Source organism: Papaver somniferum, chromosome 2 (genome assembly GCF_003573695.1).
Source record: "Papaver somniferum cultivar HN1 chromosome 2, ASM357369v1, whole genome shotgun sequence".
NCBI classification, from domain to species: Eukaryota; Viridiplantae; Streptophyta; class Magnoliopsida; order Ranunculales; family Papaveraceae; genus Papaver; species Papaver somniferum.
In genome coordinates, this window is record NC_039359.1 from 43,732,101 (window position 1) to 43,752,154 (window position 20,054).

General features: G+C 37.7%; 3 protein-coding genes across 10 annotated transcripts; 2 read left to right on the forward strand and 1 right to left on the reverse strand.

Annotated features, from left to right (window-relative positions):
• The first annotated feature begins 5,433 nt into the window (after positions 1-5,433).
• On the forward strand, positions 5,434-9,569 carry LOC113347497 (type I inositol polyphosphate 5-phosphatase 5-like). Of its 7 annotated transcripts, none has more exons than XM_026591163.1 (9): positions 5,434-5,675; positions 5,782-5,863; positions 5,995-6,069; positions 7,268-7,358; positions 7,473-8,214; positions 8,304-8,497; positions 8,594-8,702; positions 8,831-8,979; positions 9,079-9,569. In XM_026591163.1, exons 1-9 carry the CDS (start codon positions 5,559-5,561, stop codon positions 9,317-9,319), a joined length of 1,800 nt encoding a protein of 599 aa, XP_026446948.1. In that variant the 5' UTR covers positions 5,434-5,558; the 3' UTR covers positions 9,320-9,569. The 7 variants fall into 7 exon arrangements, with proteins under 7 accessions (XP_026446948.1, XP_026446949.1, XP_026446950.1 ...); XM_026591164.1 differs by having other exon boundaries at positions 9,088-9,569; XM_026591166.1 differs by having other exon boundaries at positions 5,622-5,675; positions 5,963-6,069.
• Positions 9,570-11,349: 1,780 nt separating this feature from the next.
• LOC113347498 lies at positions 11,350-15,334 on the forward strand. 2 transcript variants are annotated; one of them, XM_026591170.1, is made up of 5 exons: positions 11,350-12,986; positions 13,239-13,637; positions 13,719-13,983; positions 14,054-14,603; positions 14,814-15,334. In XM_026591170.1, exons 1-3 carry the CDS (start codon positions 12,831-12,833, stop codon positions 13,875-13,877), a joined length of 714 nt encoding a protein of 237 aa, XP_026446955.1. In that variant the 5' UTR covers positions 11,350-12,830; the 3' UTR covers positions 13,878-13,983; positions 14,054-14,603; positions 14,814-15,334. The 2 variants fall into 2 exon arrangements, with proteins under 2 accessions (XP_026446955.1, XP_026446956.1); XM_026591171.1 differs by lacking the exon at positions 14,054-14,603.
• A 3,121-nt stretch (positions 15,335-18,455) lies between these two features.
• Positions 18,456-18,917, reverse strand: LOC113350894. The gene has a single exon (XM_026594998.1). It carries the CDS (start codon positions 18,915-18,917, stop codon positions 18,456-18,458), a length of 462 nt encoding a protein of 153 aa, XP_026450783.1.
• Between the last annotated feature and the right edge of the window lie 1,137 nt (positions 18,918-20,054).

Here is a 20,054-nt window from a genome sequence, read left to right on the forward strand (position 1 = left end):
GAATAACAAATATGTTTGGATTTAATATATACCTAGATTTCCTTTAAGGGGGGTAAAGCTTTTGTTATTCAAATGTTAACAACGGCATTTAGTTTTGAATATGTGAAGGATTTTTGTGTTGTTGAAATTTGAAATCAAAAGTATTATTTTTAATTATTTTATCTCCATATGTATTAGAGTTTTATCACTAAAATTGAAAAAGGGAGAGATTGTTAGAGCATTTCTCGGTTGAACCCACCAAGCGTTGGTATGTCAATGTTGGTTGCCGTATTTTAGTATCAAAAACTCAATTAGAGCCGCTTGATTAAGATTACTAGATAGCTTCGTTTAGGGTAGACTATAAAGTCTAGGAATGTTGAGACATACAAGTATTACTCCAAAGACCTGAAGAACGCGAAGATGTATCGAATACAATGAAAACATCATCCTTCCACTTGAGTTTATTAATACTGGCTTGACTTGTTTCTATTCCTATCATTTCTTTCAAGTCGTTTAAGATTGAAAACATAACAAGCAAGGTTATATATGATACTCTAGTACGCCCTCCGTCCAACTTTACTTGCCTAAATTGTGTTTTTTTAAACAAATTTGTACCAAAAAATTGGTATATTTCCTATTAAAATTCTCTAATTATCAAGAAAGAAACAAAAACTAAGATATGAAAATTAGTATATTGAACAAACAATTTGAAAGATCGACGGTGTATGTGGAAGTAATTTGAATTTCTTTCAAGTTTTTGCAAAATCCAAATTAAGCAAGTAAACTTGGACGGAAGGAGTATAAGACTCGGTCATATTATTATGACCAAAGTATCAAGGAAGTATATTGAATTATGAAGTATAAAGTTTATATTTTGAATTTCGTAAATGCAACATCGACATAATCATGTAACTTGTTACTTGATTGTGTATTGAATATATGTATAGTTTCATCCTAGGAAACTATGTTTTATTACATTGTTTTAAGGAAGTAAATATAAGAACTTGTTTCGTAGTCGAGAAGAAATCAGTATGTGTTTTGGTCCGACTTTATTTACAGATCTATTGGATGACCAATCTATACTTAAGGAGAGAATTAAGGTACAACTGATCTTAACTTATGTCGATAGTCAAGTATAACTGATCCCTACCTATCTCAGGATTCATGGTAGAATTGACCCTAACTTTTGTTGGAAGTCTTGGTAGAACCGATCCCTACCTATATTGGGAGTCATGGTAGAACTGATTCTAGCTTTTTTTGGGAGTCATGGTAGAACCGTTCCCGACCTATATTTGGAGTCATGGTAGAACCGATCCTAGCATTTGTTGGGAGTCATGGTAGAACCGATCCCTACCTTTATTGGAAGTCATGATAGAATCGACCCTATCCTATGTTATGAGTCATGGTAGAACCGATCCCTACCTATATTGGGAGCCATGGTAGAATCGATCCTAACCTATGTTAGGAGTCATGGTAGAACCCGTCCCAAGAGAAAAACCGATTTCTAATATTCATATATACTTTAGGGTTTGTGTGAGTTTGGAATTAGGGTTTGCTAGATAAGAAAGTTTTAGATTTAAATATAATTTGAACATGTGCATAATTATTATTATTGATTATTCAAATATATTCGTTGATACTCGAGGTGATCCCAAACTGAAATATTGGAGAATCTTCGAAATAATATTTTTTAATTATATGTTTTTGATTTTCCAACAACCAAAACATATCTCTAGAAAAGCTATATAGTCAAGTGCTAAACTAATATTAGAAATTTTCTAAGAGAGATTTCAGAATTATAGGTTGGGTATTATTTGAAAATATGAAAATCGAAATTAGGTACTTCATTGCATATCTTGATAATCTTTTCCGTTTTGGAATTTCTTTGTTGTCTGAACATCCCTGGTCTATATATAATGAAGTTTGTTTTCTTACAAACTATCCTTAGCCAGGCAAACTTCATCATTTTGTTGTTTCTGGTGGAGCAGACTAATAGTGTTACTTGTAATAATATTCTGCAGAAGATAGTACCCTAGCTTGTATCTCTTACGTCCGCTTGTTTAAAGACTCCCGTGGGATCAAGAAGCTCTAAAAAGTACCATTGGTGGGATACTAGATAATTGCATTGTTATTTTAGTTTTTGATTATGTATTTAATTGATTAACGGTTGTTAAACCTTTGATTGCACCTAGTTTGATTATTCTTGAGATCTTTCACTTTTAACATAAGGTCACTTTTACTAGATCAAAGGATTAACGGGATCTTCAAAATTCGTTTTACACCTGAAGACAACTTGTAATCATCAATTGTTAACAGACTCCGTTCTGTGCGTGATCGATAATAAGTGGGATCAAGTTTTATGTGCAGGTACAATTGAATATTTGTAGACAAGAATATTTTTCTGATTGGTTTCACATCTTGTGATATTTATGCACACAACTTGATCGGATAGGATCCGTCCAGAACTTGTTTATCTTTAATAAAATTGTGATTATCTAGTTGTATAGATCGACATCTCTTTGTAGTTCTATTTTGAAATCTATTTAGATTGATTGTGAATCAAGATCTAATTATTTAGGATCTTGGTTGATCTTACTCGACAAAGGAGTTTACTTGTTAAACGTAAGAGCCTTTGTCAATACTCAACATATTTTTATTCAAAGATTGATAGAGAGGTTAACAAATGGATTTGTTCTTTCCTGTTTGGAAGACGATCAAAAGGAGTTGAGTGCTTATGACTTTACATTTGTAAAGCAACTCAAGATAGTGGTTTCTGTATTGGGATTCATGTACGTTGTTATATGCGCAGGGATACTGAGGGAACTAAGTAACTAAGGTTAGATTACTTAGTCTCAACTATACGAAGTTGGCTTTGTTCTTTGTATATCGGCTTATTTACGAGACTACTCAAAACGGGACTAGGTCTCGAGGTTTTCTGCATTTGCAGTTTCCTCGTTAACAAAATCTTGATGTGTCATTTACTTTACTTCCGTATTATAATTTTTTAAGTTAGTTATAACAAAGTAAATAACACTAGTACGTTAATCCAAAGCACTTGATAGTGATCTTATAGTATATCGATTCCATACCGTAACTATTATCAAGTGTATGCCTTGTTGTTGTATTATCTTGACTTTGTCCATAGACGACCACAGTTGGTATCATACTTATAGGTTGATAACGAAAAGATTGTCATGTACTTGGGCATCCTCGTCATTTCAGTTAGTTAGATCAGTTATTTGAGGGTGGATTTTCATTAATTTGAATGTTCATCTTTTTTAGTGTAAGCTAACTTGCCAAGATATATCACGTTTAACTAGTTTTTACTAGTTTTTTCTTGGAGTTTCAGTTTGCTATAAATCCGATATTTATTGAAAGTAATATATTTGTTTGTTTTTTTATCATTTTGGGGTTATTTGTTTTGATATTAGGATTTTCCAAAATGTAGGGTGTAGGCGAACATTTGTATAGCTGAGTCGAACATTAGTTTTATTCAAGTGTTTAATACTATCTTCCTCCCGTAAAAATTGGGTCTTTCATTTATCAAATTTTACCACTTTTCAGGAAAAAATCAAAAACTAAAAGACCCACTATTTATGGGACGAAGATATTATTTGGTTTGTTTTTCCAATATTGTGGTAGTACTAGAAAAGTTACGAGCAAGCGAATTTTATAGAACATTATACATAAACATCGTAATCAAAGCTTATTTAACTGGAAAATAAAAGTTCTGAGATTTTCATTGAAATTTTTGGTAATAAAAAGTTGGTGAAAGTTTTGGAGAGAGGTCGAGGGTATCAAATTTTGCTAGATTTTCCTAAATATTTTATTGTACATTCAATTAATATTTTATCGCTGATATTTAATGTGAAAAGTGGGAAGCTTATGAGATCCTTCTCAGTGTTATATAGACGAAATCTCAATCGCAAAATTACACAACAAACTTTACTACAGATACTAGGTTCAAATTTGACCTAATACAAAGAGATATGTAGACTATTCTCGTCTGCACACTACAACATATTACTAATGGTAGTCTTACACACTACTACTAATGATAATAATTTTATGTTATATATTCCCGAATACACAACCTTCACATGCTACTTACTTGTGATTGATGTGATCCATTTTGTTTTTCCTTCAGATATTACATCTACTTCTCTTTTGGAATTCCATGAATGTTGTATTTGGAGTATGTTTATGTCGTTGTTTTCTGGACTACACGGATCGGAAAAAATGCACGAGCTTTTACAAGGAAAATAAGAAACGAGAATGAACTGTTAAAGGTGATGAAGTCTTGGGAGATATATATCCATGAATTCGAAGATATTTCTTACAACCAAATGATGATGCACTGGAAACAACTCTATTTTAAGCCACTTCTACTGATATCTTAATCAATTTCTTGTATATCCTATCTTCTTGGGTGGTTCAATATTTTGTGTGTTTTTTTATTCTTCTAAAAAGTTTTCTGTTATATGCCACATACGAAACCGTACATTTTATCATTAAAAAAGTTCTTGGTGAACATAAACATGACAAATTAATTTTTATTGGAGTTTCCGTTGTATTAACTAAAGTTTATTTAATGGTACAAATTTCTTCCATAGTAACATGTTTTATGGATTTCAGGATACTTATAACCATGTATTGCTAGTTTTGTAATTAGGATTCCATAAAAAAAAATAGCTATGTATCATAATTAATAATAAGTTTAATATTTGATCTCGTGAGTTGATGTTTTGATTCTTAACTATTATTTATTATTTCGTCTGAAAGCTTAAATAATTATATCATTGGCCATATTGGAAACTAAAAAGCTTCAAGAAAAATATTTTTAAACAAAAACTCTGTGAATGCCTAATATTTTTGTTAATCTTGTAAATTTATTTAATATAATGTTCGACGAGTTATGCTTATGTAATATTTATGAACGTATCCATAATCATCTTCGCATAATTTACTTAACTGGTGCGTTCTGCTTATAATACTTCTCCAATTATTTTTATTTTTTAGATTTATTAAAATCATAGGATACTGATGTTATTATCATTATATTCAAATAGGAGTATCGACAAGTCTCTTTACAGAAATAGGACGATTGAAAATCACGCATGAAGTAAAAATTTGTATATCTTTGCATTTAATGCGCAATTTTAGTGTTCTACACTCTTACAAGCATTTGATTTGGAAAATAAACCCAGCTCCTAGTTGTGTGGTATTTTGCAAGGTCATCGACGTATGTTATTACAAATATATATGATGCCCGGTGTGGTAGTTAACTAGAAGTTTAAATATATACAAAATTAAGGTTGAAAGGTTCTTCTATCACCATCCATGACTCCCGAAAAAATTGGCTTAAAAATATTATTTTTGTTCAAACCAAAAATAGGATAGAGAAACTTAAATAAAAGTTTTTTTGTTTTTTTTTAATTTATTTTCTCCTTTTACTTTTCCAATCTGAAAATTCTTTTTTTTCTTCTTCTGTTTCTCTTACAAACTGAATTGAAGCTGTAAAATTGATGGGAATCATGAGACAAGAAGAACGGAGAATCCACATTCCAAACGTATGAGAAATGTCGAATACAGTAGGAGGTGGGATAGAAGACAACAATAACTATGATATGACCAAGATTTCCAATAGTAATACAAGTACTCCTGATAATTCTGTCAAGCATGAGAAGAAAAAGAAGGTAAATGCATTACATTTTTCTCTATTTAAAATATAAAATTAATTTAAACATACGTTTACAATGCTTTCTATAATTTCTGATTACATTGTATTTGTCTTGTGCAAAGTCCATTATCCCTAAACTTTTTAGTTCAAAGGCGCGAAAAAACTCCGATGATGATCTTTTCGGAGGAAACGACTCCGATCATGGTATTATTTTTACTACCATATATTAATTTTTACATAGGTTTATATAATTAATCTAAAATGGAAGATGAATTTTTATTTTGTCGTCTTAAACTTTTGAAGTTTTGAAAGTCTTTTACATGGAAATATCATAGATCTTGAGAAGAGGATTGCATCAAAGAGGACATCATTTATAGAGTCATCACCTGTTATGAGAAAAAGTTTTTCTGGTGAGGTTTATGTACACAGGCTTTATATTTTCTTTCATTTTGGTGTTAGTATTTATCATTAGTTTAAATTTTACTTCTAAATTTCCTTATAATTGCGAGAAAAATAATAGGAAAACACTTATTTTGCGAATAGGAAAAATCTTTGAACCGATTAAGAAGGACAATAAAAGTATTTATTATCTTATCTTTTTTTATAACACTTTTATTTTGATAGCTTACCCATATTTTATTAATATCGGAAAATGGATCATTTGTCCAAATATTTTTAAAACATGGTAAATGGACGAGCAAAATTATTATGGGTGAAATGGACACCAAAAAAATAGCAAGGATGAAACTGGATTCATCCTGACTTAAACTTAAAAAATAGCAAGGATGAAACTGGATGCATCCTGATATAAATTAAAAATAAGATAAAGTATTTAAAAATGGGTAGGATGAAACTGTTTACATCCTGGCTATTTTTATACTTTTGTCCATTTAAACAGTATCAAAATCTAAATGTCCTTTTCACCCAGGAATTGTTGATTTTGGTCTTTTTAACCAATTTTGTGTATTAATATTGGGATCGATAATTAAACTGTACTTGATAATTATCTATGGTTAGTGAAAACTACTTCCTTTGAAATAGCAATTTTACTTTTTTTTGTTCATCAACATATTTCAATTCATTCAAACCAAAATATTGATTACATAATTTTTTACAAGAATAACAAAAACATCAACATACAAAATAATTATTCCCCTAATACAATTAAAGATACCAATAAATATTTTGATTTGAATGAAAATATCAATTTATTCCTTTGAAATAGCAATTGGTATTTATACCAGTTATCTCCGGATAATGGGGATTGATAATTAAACTGTACTTTATAATTAATTAGGGATAGTGAAAAGCAATATACAACACTACTTCCTTTGACAATGAAATTGATATTTTTTACCCATAATCTTTGGATAGTGGGTAAAAGCTTATGGTTGTTTAATACTGAAGTACATATGCACTATGTATTAAAATGTTTCCCATTAGTAGAGTTTTTCACCAAAAAATGTGAGGTTTAAATGTGTATCAGGTCTAAGAAATTCAGGGTTCAAGATCATTGATATTAGTCTGGCTTAACATATGTAATTTTTTTTTTTTGACTATAAAGAAAACCTCACAACCTATAATTTTAATTTATGAATTTATCTCCAGAAAGGCTGGCGAAGAATTCTGAAATTGAAGGTTTAAACCTCTCTAATTTCGAAAGACCTATGACATCCCAGTATGAAACTCAAGATTTCCGGTATGAATAATCGTTTACTGTTTTGTAATGGTACATGCATTAAATCTTTTATTTCCTGTTACATAATCACTCTTTTATTACTTCATACTAAAAAAAGTTCTTGTTTCTTTGAAGAATATTTGTTGCAACATGGAATGTTGGTGGGAAAGCACCGAATAATGGCCTCAACCTTGAAGATTTCTTGCAGGTTGAGGGTTCTTCAGATATTTATATATTAGGGTTTCAGGAAATAGTTCCATTGAATGCAGGAAATGTTCTTGTACTTGAAGACAATGAACCAGCAGCAAAATGGTTAGCAATCATAAGTCAAGCTCTGAACAGACCACATGAAAACCAACCATATTACTCAAACAATAATACTTCATCATCTTCTTCTTCTATTACTAATATAAATTGTAATGATTTATCATCTAAAGCAGATACAAATATGAAAAAATCATCTCAAGGTGGTCTTTTCTTTCATAAACCTTCTCTTAAAGTTCTTAGCAGACATCTTAGGGTTGATAGTCAGAATTTCAAGAGTTGTAATTGTCACTTAGAATCATCACCACCTTATAATGAGAAACAACATCCAAGAGATATTAACAACTTAATACATAAATTTGAGCAAGCGGGTTCTCTTTGTATACGTAATGGCTCGGCTGATGATCGTGAATACTTTTCCATGGCTGCGGGAATTCCCCTTTCCCCTTCTTATTCATCTTCTTCGTGTGACTTGAATTATAGGCTCGTAACGAGCAAACAAATGGTGGGCTTATTTTTATCAGTTTGGGCCAGGAAGGAATTGGTTCAATATATTGCACATCTTAGGGTTTCTTCTATTGGGAGAGGAATCATGGGATGCTTAGGTAACAAGGTACTGTTTATTTCTTTTCTAACTAAGCATCTTAAGATTTTTGATGATTTGATGACAATATTCTAAATTTCCGAGGATTACTTTTGTAGGGTTGTATATCGGTTAGCATGTCGTTCCACAAGACGACATATTGCTTTGTATGTAGTCACTTAGCATCAGGAGAGAAAGAAGGAGATGAGCTACGTAGAAACTCTGACGTAGCTGAAATCCTAAAGAGTACACAGTTCCCTAAAATTTGCAAGAAGTCAGACCGACGTATACCTGAAAGAATAATTGAACATGAGTAAGTTCCCCTCACCGTTTCCTTGAAATGTTGTTTCATAAAATAAAATTCATTAACATATGAATTGCTGATTCATTGTATAACCTAAATTTACAGCCAGATAATTTGGCTCGGAGATTTGAATTACAGAGTGTCTTTAAGTTATGAAGAAACAAAACTACATTTAGAAGATAATGATTGGGAAACACTATTACAGAAGGATCAGGTTTGAATAATACTTCATCAAGTTTCTTTTTTCTTACGTATGCATTAATTGCAGAATTGTACAATAAGGTGTTCTATTTTTTGGATTACTTGGGTTATTTATTTTTAAACATTTTTTGTTGAATTCAGCTTAATATAGAGAGACACGCTGGTAGAGTGTTTAAAGGTTGGAATGAAGGAAAAATTTTCTTTGCTCCTACTTATAAATACACACAGAATTCAGATTCTTACGCGGGAGAAACCACAAAATCTAAAAAGAAGCGTCGGACTCCTGCATGGTATTGTTCAATTTGTTATATATCTAGATCTATATGATATATTTACATTATTTTTTCTCCAATTTCATTAAATTATCGATTGAAGCTATAATTTTGTAGGTGTGATAGGATATTGTGGTATGGTAATGGGATTGAACAATTATCTTATATTAGAGGAGAATCAAGATTTTCAGACCATAGACCAGTATGTGCTGTTTTCACCTCAAAAGTAGTAATGATGAATAATAGTTGTACTACTCCCAGAATCGAAAAGTTCAAGAAAAGATATTCAGTTCAACCTGGTAGGACCTCCGAGTATGAAGACGTGGTACCTAAAAGACATAGATTTTACGGGTTCTAGTGAACTTATGATGTTCATTCTTTTTATCATCACCGTCAGGCAATTCATTGTATATTACTACGGAGTCAAAAAAGAGGAATGCAAGATCATAAAAACTGGACGAAGTAATTTAAAGAGTGCATCAGATTACCTCGAACCTCAAATATGTTTTATGATTTCATCCGTCTTATTTTAAAACAGAAGTGTGACCTGCTTGTTATCATGATATAGTGCTGCATTTTTGTACCAATACAATTAAGGGTTGAAAGTACATGCCGATTTTTTGATAGTCTATACTTTTCATGTAGTATTTTTATAAAACCATGGGATGTACAAAACTATGGAACTTGTTTTACTAAAATATACGAGTGAATGGAGCAATTAAGAAGATGAATATTGTGACCACGGAAATAACGGTGGCACCTTCTTTCCACAAACATTGTTCGCAACATCACCAAAGTTACATAAATGGTAGAATTGCAAATAAAACTATATGTTTATAGGGGAGACTCTGAGTATTTGGACTCGTCCTCGTCTCTCCTCGTATAGTGGATCGTGGTGAGTATAAATGATGCATAATAATGAAGTACGAAAATTAAAGTGCGGAATATAAATGAGACAATGATTTACGTGGTTCAGCACTAAGGCATACGTCCACGGAGGTTGGTGTTTCACTATGTTATATGAAGTTACAATGATAGTCGAATGACTTTATGTAAGGGACGAAGATAGAAGGCCTTTTCTTAGACTCATACTTACCCTATTTATCTCTCCTGAAGTATCTCTTTTTTCTTACAATTGGTCGACCCCTTTTTCTCTTAGTGGAGTTGGGTAATTATAGAGATTCTGTGTGGGGCCTTCATGGGAATAGCTGTATCTTTCTCGTCTTGATCTCTGTGCTGATACCGCTGATATCTTCATTTTGTACCGATGATCCTAACGGTAGCATATTGTAACGATGGGTCGCATCTTATTCCACCACAGGATACTTGACACGTATCCTACGCACGTAGCATTTAAGGCGCGTGGTTGGACAGTCCGCACGCGTCAGACAGCTGTCTGATGCCCCTGTCACGTCCCTGTCGGTTAGATTAATCTCTACCCTCGATTTTAGATCAATCATGGGATAGAGTAAAGTATGCCTTTGCGTCTTCTAAGGAACTTCGCAGTTGCTTACTCCCTCGGTAGTCCTCGATCTGTCATCGTCGGATCTGTATGATGATGGATTCGTGGCAGGAGATGGTGATCCTGTTCTTCTAGTGTTGTGACGGGGAATCACTGTCTTGATGCTCCTCATATTTATTTAGCACACGCGTCCACTTTTTGACACGTGGTTGGTCACAGATCACGTGTATACAATTTTCCCCCTTTTCTTCTTGGTTTGAAATTGGTCAAAGCATGAAAAAACTGTCTTCACAATCTCCTCAACTTTTCGCAATAACTCCCCTAATTTTTTGGGCATGTTTCCCACTTCTAGTAATAACTCCTCCTTGAAACATGGGACGGTTTATCTCTTCATGTTATAAATATGAGATGGGTGGATGGGGAAACAAAATTTTATTCCCTCCCTCTGTCTTCTTCTTATTTTGCCTTTTTCATTCTTATTCTCTGAGAAAAAATCATTTCTTCTCTTTTTGTCTTTCGCTCTTAACTGCCGTTGTTATTTACCATCTGTCACGAGTTCTAGTTAGGTCTTATATGGTACCTTCTATTGCGGCTGCTTGTTGATTCTTATTTTTTCCATTGATTACCAATAAGTAGTTCCCTTGTATCTGCCATTTTACTTCTGTTTCTTCTTACTCGATGATCCTAGGGTTTGTGAACAATTCATATGAAAGTATATTTACTTGCCCATGTTCTTTATCGCAAAATTTAGGGTCGTTCGCTCTTTCAGTATGATGTTGCATTTAATGTGAAGATGCTCTTGATCTAGTGATACTCTTACCCTAAAGATGTTCTTTGCATAATGATTAGAGTTTTTTCCGACCTCCATTAACCTGTAATCTGACCTTCGTTTTCTCTTTATGCCCCTTGCAGGTATGGCTGATCGTCCTCGTGTTCCTTATAAAACCCCCCCATCGATCCCTTACAGACATCCTCCGTCTAGAAGTATTGATAAATCTCCGCCTAGGGGTGGTACGTCTAAACCTTCTCAACCAGATCCTCGTACCCTCAAGACTTCATTTTCATCGAGTCCTACGGTATCTTCTCAGAAAAAGGGAGATCCACCTAGAGGTTCTCGGTATGCATTTAATCGTCCTTCGCCTAATCCATCTCCTCAGTGTTCGGAGCAGATGAATGTTCAACCTCTTCGTTCTATAGCTCCTCCTACCGTGACGCCTTCTCAGAAACCCAAGGCATCGCAAACCACTGTCTTGGTGAAGTATCCTTCTTCAAAAGGGGTTGCATCGAAGGTAGACCTATCAAGGAACGTTGCGACCAAGAGGAAGGCTTCAGATATGAGTCTTCCGAAGAATCCCGTCAGGCAAGACCGTATCTTCCAAGGCTGCCCCAGTTATCCAAAGTATCTCAGTTTCGAAGAAGAAGAAGAAAAAGGTCTCTTATAATCATATTGATCTAGAAGTTTTCAAGACTAAGCATGGTCTTGAAGCCTTCGATGTTAAGTTTTACAATCAAGGAGACAATCTCACATATGATATGATCGTAAACTACAATACGATGCTTTCCATCTGTTGACGACCGTAGGGGGTTTCGAAGCTGGTCTTATATTTCCTTTGTATAAATCAGGTGACTCTTTCTACTACGATGCTTTGGAAAACCGTGAGGGTTCCACTTCTCATACCCACCGTCGCTCAGTAGTTTAGTTGAGTGGGACCTACCTTCGGACACTTAAGGAGTGTTATCTTCGGAGAAAATGTGAGACGATGATGACATTCTATGCTCCTAATCTTGCGGAGAAGGACTGGTAAACCCCTGAGAACTTCAATGATTCTTTTGGGGATTATGTCAATGATAGGAGTCGGAAACCCTGGAGCGTTGGTCTTTGTACAATGGCAGCTTCCCAGGGTGAGGTTCGTCTTCTAAGTGAAGTGAGTGACTCGAAGCTTAAGTTTGTCCCTAGTACTGAAGAGACTGGAAATCCGAGACTTTTTCCAAAAGACGAGCGTCTCAAACGTGATCACGACTATGAGTGGCATGCCACCTCCATTGAGGTCATTGGACCCTGGTCTCATGGTTGGGTGCCCGGTCTACATGGATGATGCCCTATTGCTGGTAGCCAGCCTCGTGATGGTGCTCCGTCCCGCTATGGTGACTTCTGTCCTTGGCGGCTGAATTTTGCTGGTATGAATTTTGATTATACTGTTGATGCCGCTGATGTTGATGAAGACGAGAGTTTTGATGCGATTTTTCCTTCGAAGGGTGCTGCCACTGTTAAGGTATAATTACATATAATAGTGCGTGGTACTTATATGCTTTCCCCTGGAATTAGACGTTGATTATATGCTTGTTGCAAGCTACGAGAAAGAAAAAGCTTGGTCTTGTTCAGTCTTCTACCACCGGTGTGGGAGAAATGGAAATTCCCGAGGTTACCAGCCCGGAGAACGATGAAGGAAATTCCGAAGAGGAGGTTATCGATGATGAGGAACGTACTGATGCTTCCCAGCACGACCATGAAGATGACGAAGATGTTGATGACAAAGATGATGGAGAGAAAGTAGTTTCTGAGGTTCCAATGAACGATCCTCCCACGGGTCCTACTCATGTTCAAAGGAATGAGGATTCTGATCTCCACCAAGCGAACCTCAACCAAGAGTTATCTTTTGGGAAGGTTTATTCCACTGGGGCTCAAGTTGATATTGGTGCAGCTATGGGAATGGCCGAAGACTTATCTATGCTCTCTCCGAACGATGAATGAGATGTTGTTGCCGAGGACAATGGTGACAAGGGGGCCAAGAGGGAAGAGAGTTCTGATGGTGAGGATGCTGAGGCTCGCGCCGCTAGAGAGGCCGAAGAAAGGAAAAAATCCGAGGGTCGGGAGACCGCTGCCGATAAAGGTGCCACCGTTGATGCATCTTCTGAGGGCTTCGTACAGGCCGTGATGCACGAGGGGGACGATGCTCCCTTTGAATGGTTGATGAATAAAGCCTTGATGTGCGTTCCTAATTGTGCTCCCGCGGTTCCTGGTGAAAGGGATTATCATTACTTCACCCGTCAAAGGACGAAGCTGTCGTTTGAGGATGAAGTCGCGACGCTCTGGGAAAAGGATTTTGGAGCTACTTCAACTAGTATGTTGGTTGATCCCCCTTCATCCATTGATGATATGATGGATATAGCTGATGGGTACCAATATCGTTTCCCTCAGCAACACATTCTTGAGGTAACTTGTTGTAAATTCTTCCCAGTCGACTGGTATTACATCCTTCGATTGTTGATCGTTATCTGCCTATTGTTGACGCAGCTGGTGAGGAGCGAGTATTGCAACCGTACATTGTACCAGTTCTTTAGGGCGAAGGCCCTTAAGCTAGAGGCGAAGCTACGCCAGAGAGATGACCAACTGAATTCGGCTGAGGAAATCATTTTGGCTAAGGATAAAGAGATACTGGAGCTGAAAGAATAATTGAAGGGAAAATAGCAGTTGGGTGCCACGGAGACAGAACTTCGTCAGGAAGTAGTTTCTCTTAAGGATGAGTTAGAGAAAGCTCGAGCAGAGGCGTCGTCCAAAGGTTCGTTTCCTTTCCTTTTCTTCGTCTTCGTTTTTGGTGTTCGTTCTGAGTTAGACAACCCTGTCTTCAGCGGGCGATGCCAGAGAATTAATGTGGCTTCGAGGTGAGAGAGCTCGTCAAGCTTCCCGGACAAAGAAGTTAGTTTCAAAGATCATAAAGGAAGCCGACAAGTGGAATGGCCGCGCTGATCAGCACAACAAGATGTTGGTCGATGTGCGCAAGTAGATGGAGTATGTTATATCTTTGCGAAATTCTCTATCCAAGGCTTTACTCCGTATGAAAGTTCCATGGAATGGACTTGTCAATCTTTGCATGAGGCGAGAGATGAAGTTTATCGGTTAGAAGCAAAGATGGCTGACTTAAAAGTGGAGCTTCTTCAGGCTCGATCATCTCATGGTCTTGATGTCCAAAAATATATACATCGATGGGTTCGTGAGAGAGACGATGCTAGGGAAGAAGCACATGCTCTCAGCAAGTCCTTGTATGCTTCTCGCGCCGATGTTGCCCGTTTAGTTGACTCAGAGAAGGATCTTGAGGTTAACATGTACAGAGTTACCAAGGGGATGGGGGAAATGAGTACTGAGGTCAATCGTCTTCATCATTTAGACTCTATGAAGCAGGTAGAGTTGGATGAGTTCCAATTTACTTTCAAAAACCTTCAAGTGGACTATAAGAAAATTTCCGACGAATATGATTTTCTTGACGAAGCTCGAGATGTTGTAGTTAATGAATTTGAAATAGCTTGGGTTAATGTCGAAGGTATACGTTCGTTTGGTTTTGGATAACTTTGTAATTCTTTTATTCTAATCATCTTTCTTTTTCCTTTACAGAGCTCGAGGGACAGCTTGGCTTCGCAAATGAGAAGCTTAAAGAAGCTCAATCTGACTTAGTGTAGCAGCAAGGACAAACCAAATACTTTGAAGCGCTGACTGGGTCACCGGATACATCGGCAAAGGAGGCAAACCAGGAAGTAGCGCGGTTGAAGTCTTCGCTATCACAGTCTGAACTTAGAGCTGATGTTATTGCGCATAAGGCTCGTTGTCAGCTTGCCGAAGAGGTCAATAAGACCTTGAATAGGATAGAGCAAGGACTTTCGAAAGAGCATGGCCTCATTAAGAGATACATTCGCTGCCCCGTGCCCGAGCCTTTCACTTTTACCTCCGATCCATCTTCGGGTGGTAACGTCCCTTCGTATCACAAGAAGTGTCCATCCGATCGCATTGAGTCTTCTGAGGAAAAATAGGCCTCTGGGTTGGTGTAGAAATTTGATCTCTATTGATTACTTGGCTTCGGGCCATTTTTTGTATATCAGTTGTATTTTTTTCTTAACTCTGTAGGCTTGTAATCAATCTTCTTGCAATGGATCAACGTTTGTTTTTAGTATGTACAGTTTGGCTTATCTGTATAGTTATTTTATTTAGATCTACATTAGAGGATGATCAGTTATAAACATCAATGAGCGAGTGAGTGAAAATTTTAAAAAGTGTTTGACGGAAATAATGAGGGTATGTACCTATATTACTGACTTTGGACCTGTCTCCCCGTTGGCCAACCCCGGGCCAGAGGGTTGCCAAACGGTGGGGGTTAGTCCAACGTTCTCAGATATGTGATGAGTTATTGATTTATTTAATGAACCCATTTCTCCGAACCGCTGCCTTACTGCTGGTTGGGTATCTCTTTCTATTGGAATCCTTCCCCATGGTCTTACACTCATAGACGCTGATAGGGGAGTCCTGAGAGATCGTATATGTATTACTTTCCCCAATAACATGGTATCAAAAAGTTTGTTTGATTGATGTGGTGAGGTCTGCTATTCCTCGTCCAGAGATAGAAACATGTCGAGCGGTTATGTTGCCTTCTTCTTCTGGTACTTTTCGCGCAGATGCAAAGCTGCGCTGCTTCATGGATAGTATGACTTGAGGTATTTAGCATTCCAGGGGTGTCTTAGGACTTCTCCTTTTAGGTTACGTAGGTAATAGGATCTGTTCCCTACAATTTCATGTATTACAAATGGTCTTCCCCATGTTGGTGCTAACTTGCCCCATTTTTTCTCTCGTTGATATTGCGGTATAGTTCTTAGCACATACTGTCCTTATACAAAATTCCTAAGCTTAACCTTCTTATTGTATTCTCTGGCTAATCTTCGTTGGGAATTTTCCATTCTTTTTAACGCTGCTTCCCTTCTTTCTTCCAGATCATCGAGCCTTTCCAACATCATGTCTGTTGTAAGGTTCTTTTCCCAAGCCTCAGTCTTCGTTGTGGGCATGATGATCTCTGTTGGGATGACCGCTTAGGCTCCATATGTGAGGAGGAACGGATATTCTCCTGTAGCTGACCTTCGGGTGGTTCGGTATGACCATAATGCATTATGCAGCTGTTCACACCATCGACTCTTGTGTTCATCCAATGATTTCTTGAGGATGAGGGCGAGGGTCTTATTTGTGGCTTCGGCCTGCACATTGCACTGGGGTAGATAGGAGTCGATTTGTTTTCCCTAATCTTGAAGGTGTCAAAGAGCATATCTATGTTCTTCCCTTGTAGTTGCTTGCCATTGTCGGAAGACAAAATATGCGGGGATGCCGAACCTGCAAATGATATTTTGAAAAATGAAAGTGAATACGTCCACATATATGATCCTGGCTAGATCTTTGGCTTCCACTCATTTGCTAAAATAATCCGTGGCTACAATCAGGAATCGTCTTTTCCCTGATCCTTCGACCAGGGGTCCAACGATGTCAATGCCCCATTTAGAGAATGGCTAGGGGCTATCTACTGAGTTTAGCTTCGTTTCCGGGGAATGGATTCTCTTAGCGAACCGCTGACATTCTTCGCATCTTCTAGACATCCTGGCTGCGTCTTGTATCATCTGTGGCTAGTAATATCCTTGCATCTTAGCTTTGTCATATAACGATCTCATCCCGTTGTGGTTGCCTGCATCTCTGTAGTGTATTTTCTTCAAGATACGATGTCCCTCCTCTCTGGAAAAGCATCGTAACAAGGGTCCGAGGAAAGATTTCTTGTAAAGGACTCTGTCTAGAAGATCGTACCTCCGTGCCTTTGATCGTATTTTTCGGGATTGCTTCAGGTCCGTGGGCAGCGTTCCTTCTTTGAAAAAAAGATGAACTCCGGTTCTCCAGTCATCTTCGTTGCTGAAATCTTCATCCTCATTGGCTCTTGATAGGATATCATCTTCGACAAAGTCAGCTGCGATATCTTACCATGCATCATCGTCAGCGATGTCCTTCCCTACATCGTCTTCACGATTTGTAGCAAAGGATCGTTGCGGGTTGATCGAAGACTCGTATACTCTTGTTATCTTGATGGCCTTAACACTTTCATCCCTTAGCATAGACGATATGTATGCTAGGGCATCAACATGACTGAGGTATCTTCTACATAGATGTCGGAACTTGATGTTGGGTATTTGTGATGCTAGGGTCTGGACCAGAGCCATATATGCTGAGAGGGTCTCATCATAAACATTGTATTCCAGTTCTACTTTTTGAATGACTAGTTGTGAATCACTTGTTAGGTGTACGTCCGTTATTCCCATTTTTATTATCAAACGAAGAGCATGTACTACGGCTTCGTATTCTATGATGTTGTTGGTATGCCCCTTGAACTCCAGTCTTAGTGCGTGCACAATCCTATCTCCAGTTGGGGTGGTGATCATGATGCCTATGCCTGTTCCTTCTCTGTTCCTTGATCCATCGACGAAGACCTCCCACCGTCTTTGACTTGAGGGTTCGAGTACATCGACCGGATCTTTATCGTCCTCTTCTGCTTCTGGGATGTCCTTCACTTCTTCGTCATTTTCCAAGGGTAAGTCCGCTAAAAAATCCGCCAAGACTTGTGACTTTTGCAGTTTGGATCTCGTGGATGATATTAAATTGATCAAGATGAGCAACCACCGCTTGGCCTAGTGGCTGGATCCTTTATAAGCATGCTGCAGGTCATGGTTTCGAATCCCATCACCTACAGCTTGCGGGGTTCTTTCTCGATCGCCTGGTGATATTCTGGTGCGACTTTTCGTACTTTCTGTCTAAAAGGGTTTTTGTCTGGCTTTATACGAATCTCGTATTGGATTATCTTCGGATCGATTCCTAGCATATCTCCTAGTTTCCATTAAGTAGCTTGATTAGGGCCGCCTCTCGTTCCTTATCCATTAGAGTTCCTATCTTGATCATCTTTGGGTCTTCTTCGGTCCCTATATTGATCTCCTTCGTAGGATCTATAGGTGGGAATGTAGGCTTCGGTTTCCCTAGGAGAGGGACGTTCTTTAATTGCTATTTGGAAAGCTCTTCAGCCCCCTTAGCCATTGAAGTACCTGCTTCGGTAGTTAAGACGATGTTTTCCTTCGTTAGACTCTTTCCTGAGATTTCTTCGAGATAAAGGTCAATTGCCTTATCCTTATCAACTGCCTTGTTTTTATTTCTGCGGGCCTTCCGCTGCTCATCTTGATCATTATTGAGTTAGTTTTGTAGAGCTTTGCATTCTCGGGCGGTGACCTGATCTCCCTTAATCTCCATTACCCCTTCGGGTGTTGGGAATCTAAGGTATTGGTGATATGTTGCTACTAAGCCTTTGAGTTTGTGTACCCATCTTCGACCGATGATGGCATTGTAGGGAGAAGGAGCGTCTACCACACTGAATCGGGTTTCGATCTTCATCGGGCCTGTCTTTACTTCTAACACAATGTCTATTAAAGGCTTCGTAGGTGTGCTGTTGAATCCGTAGATGGTGTAGTAAAAAGACATTAGTTGCTCATCATTCAATTCCATTCGTATGAACGTATTATAAAACAGAACGCTGACCGAACTCCCTCCATCAATCAAAATATTCTTGACGTTGCATCCTGCTACTGGCAACATGAGAACTAAAGGATCGTTGTGGTCCTCCATATCTTCTTCGACATCTTCAGCATTGAATGTCATCGGCGCGTTCATCCATTCTTCTTGCTCATCAACTTCGACTCCGTCAATCTTATACAGCTCGTAGTAGTCCTCAAATTGTTTTATCAATCTTTTTCCTATCTGGGCAGTCAGTGAGGGGCCGTTGGGTTCGGAGCATGAAATGGTATTGAGCGTTCGATTACCCTCGGGTAGTTTGACTTGTTGCTTCGTCTTTCTCTATCATCATTTTCTGCCTTCTGAACATATTGCTTGAGGTCACCAGCGTCAATTAGCTTTTGGATCATTATTTTGAGGTTCTTGCACTTTTCAGTCTGATGTCCATTGAAGCAGTGGTACTCACAGTAGTCTCTTGACTTCTCAGACCGGGGTGGTTGCTTTCCTTGGACCAAGACCACTCTAAGTTTTCTCGATCCTTAATCTCCTTTAGGATGCATGTGTAGTTGGTGTTTAGCTTCGTGAAAACTTGGTCTTCAAATTTTCGGTCATCACGCCGCCGATCATCCCTTCGTCCTCTCTTATCTTCGTTGGAATGTTCGACCGAGTTGCCTCTATTGGATCCGCTGGCTCGCTCCACCGAATTAGTCCGATGAGATCTTTGTGTCTGGGACCTGGGATTTTCCCGCTGGATTTCCTCCAATCTGGCGTTCTTTTCGATGATTACTCGAAGGTCTCATTCGGTCGTAGGGACACTTCCATAAATCTCGACAAACAAAGGATTCATCCTATCCAATCCCCACTTGTAGCAGTTGATACTGACCACCGGATCCACGTTCCCCATCGCTTGACAGATTTTGTGCCACCTATCGGTATATTCCCTGATGGTTTCTTTGTATGCGACTGCTAACGAGAAGAGCTTGTCCATTCCTGCATTGACAGCCTTGTTGTACATGTAAGTCCTTAAGAATTTCTCAGTGAGCTGGCTGTAGGAGTTGATGGAATTGGGTGGAAGGTTATCGAACCACGATAGAGCCGATCCTTTCAAGCTTGAAGGGAAGTATATGCATAAGTACACGTCATCCTGATCCCACCGGGATAAAGTACGATTGTAGTACCGAATATGGGCTGTGGGATCACTGGATCCATCGTAACACTCAAAGGCTGGGATGGGACACTTCTGGGGAATAAAAGCTTTGGATAAATGTGCAGTCAGCGGTGTGG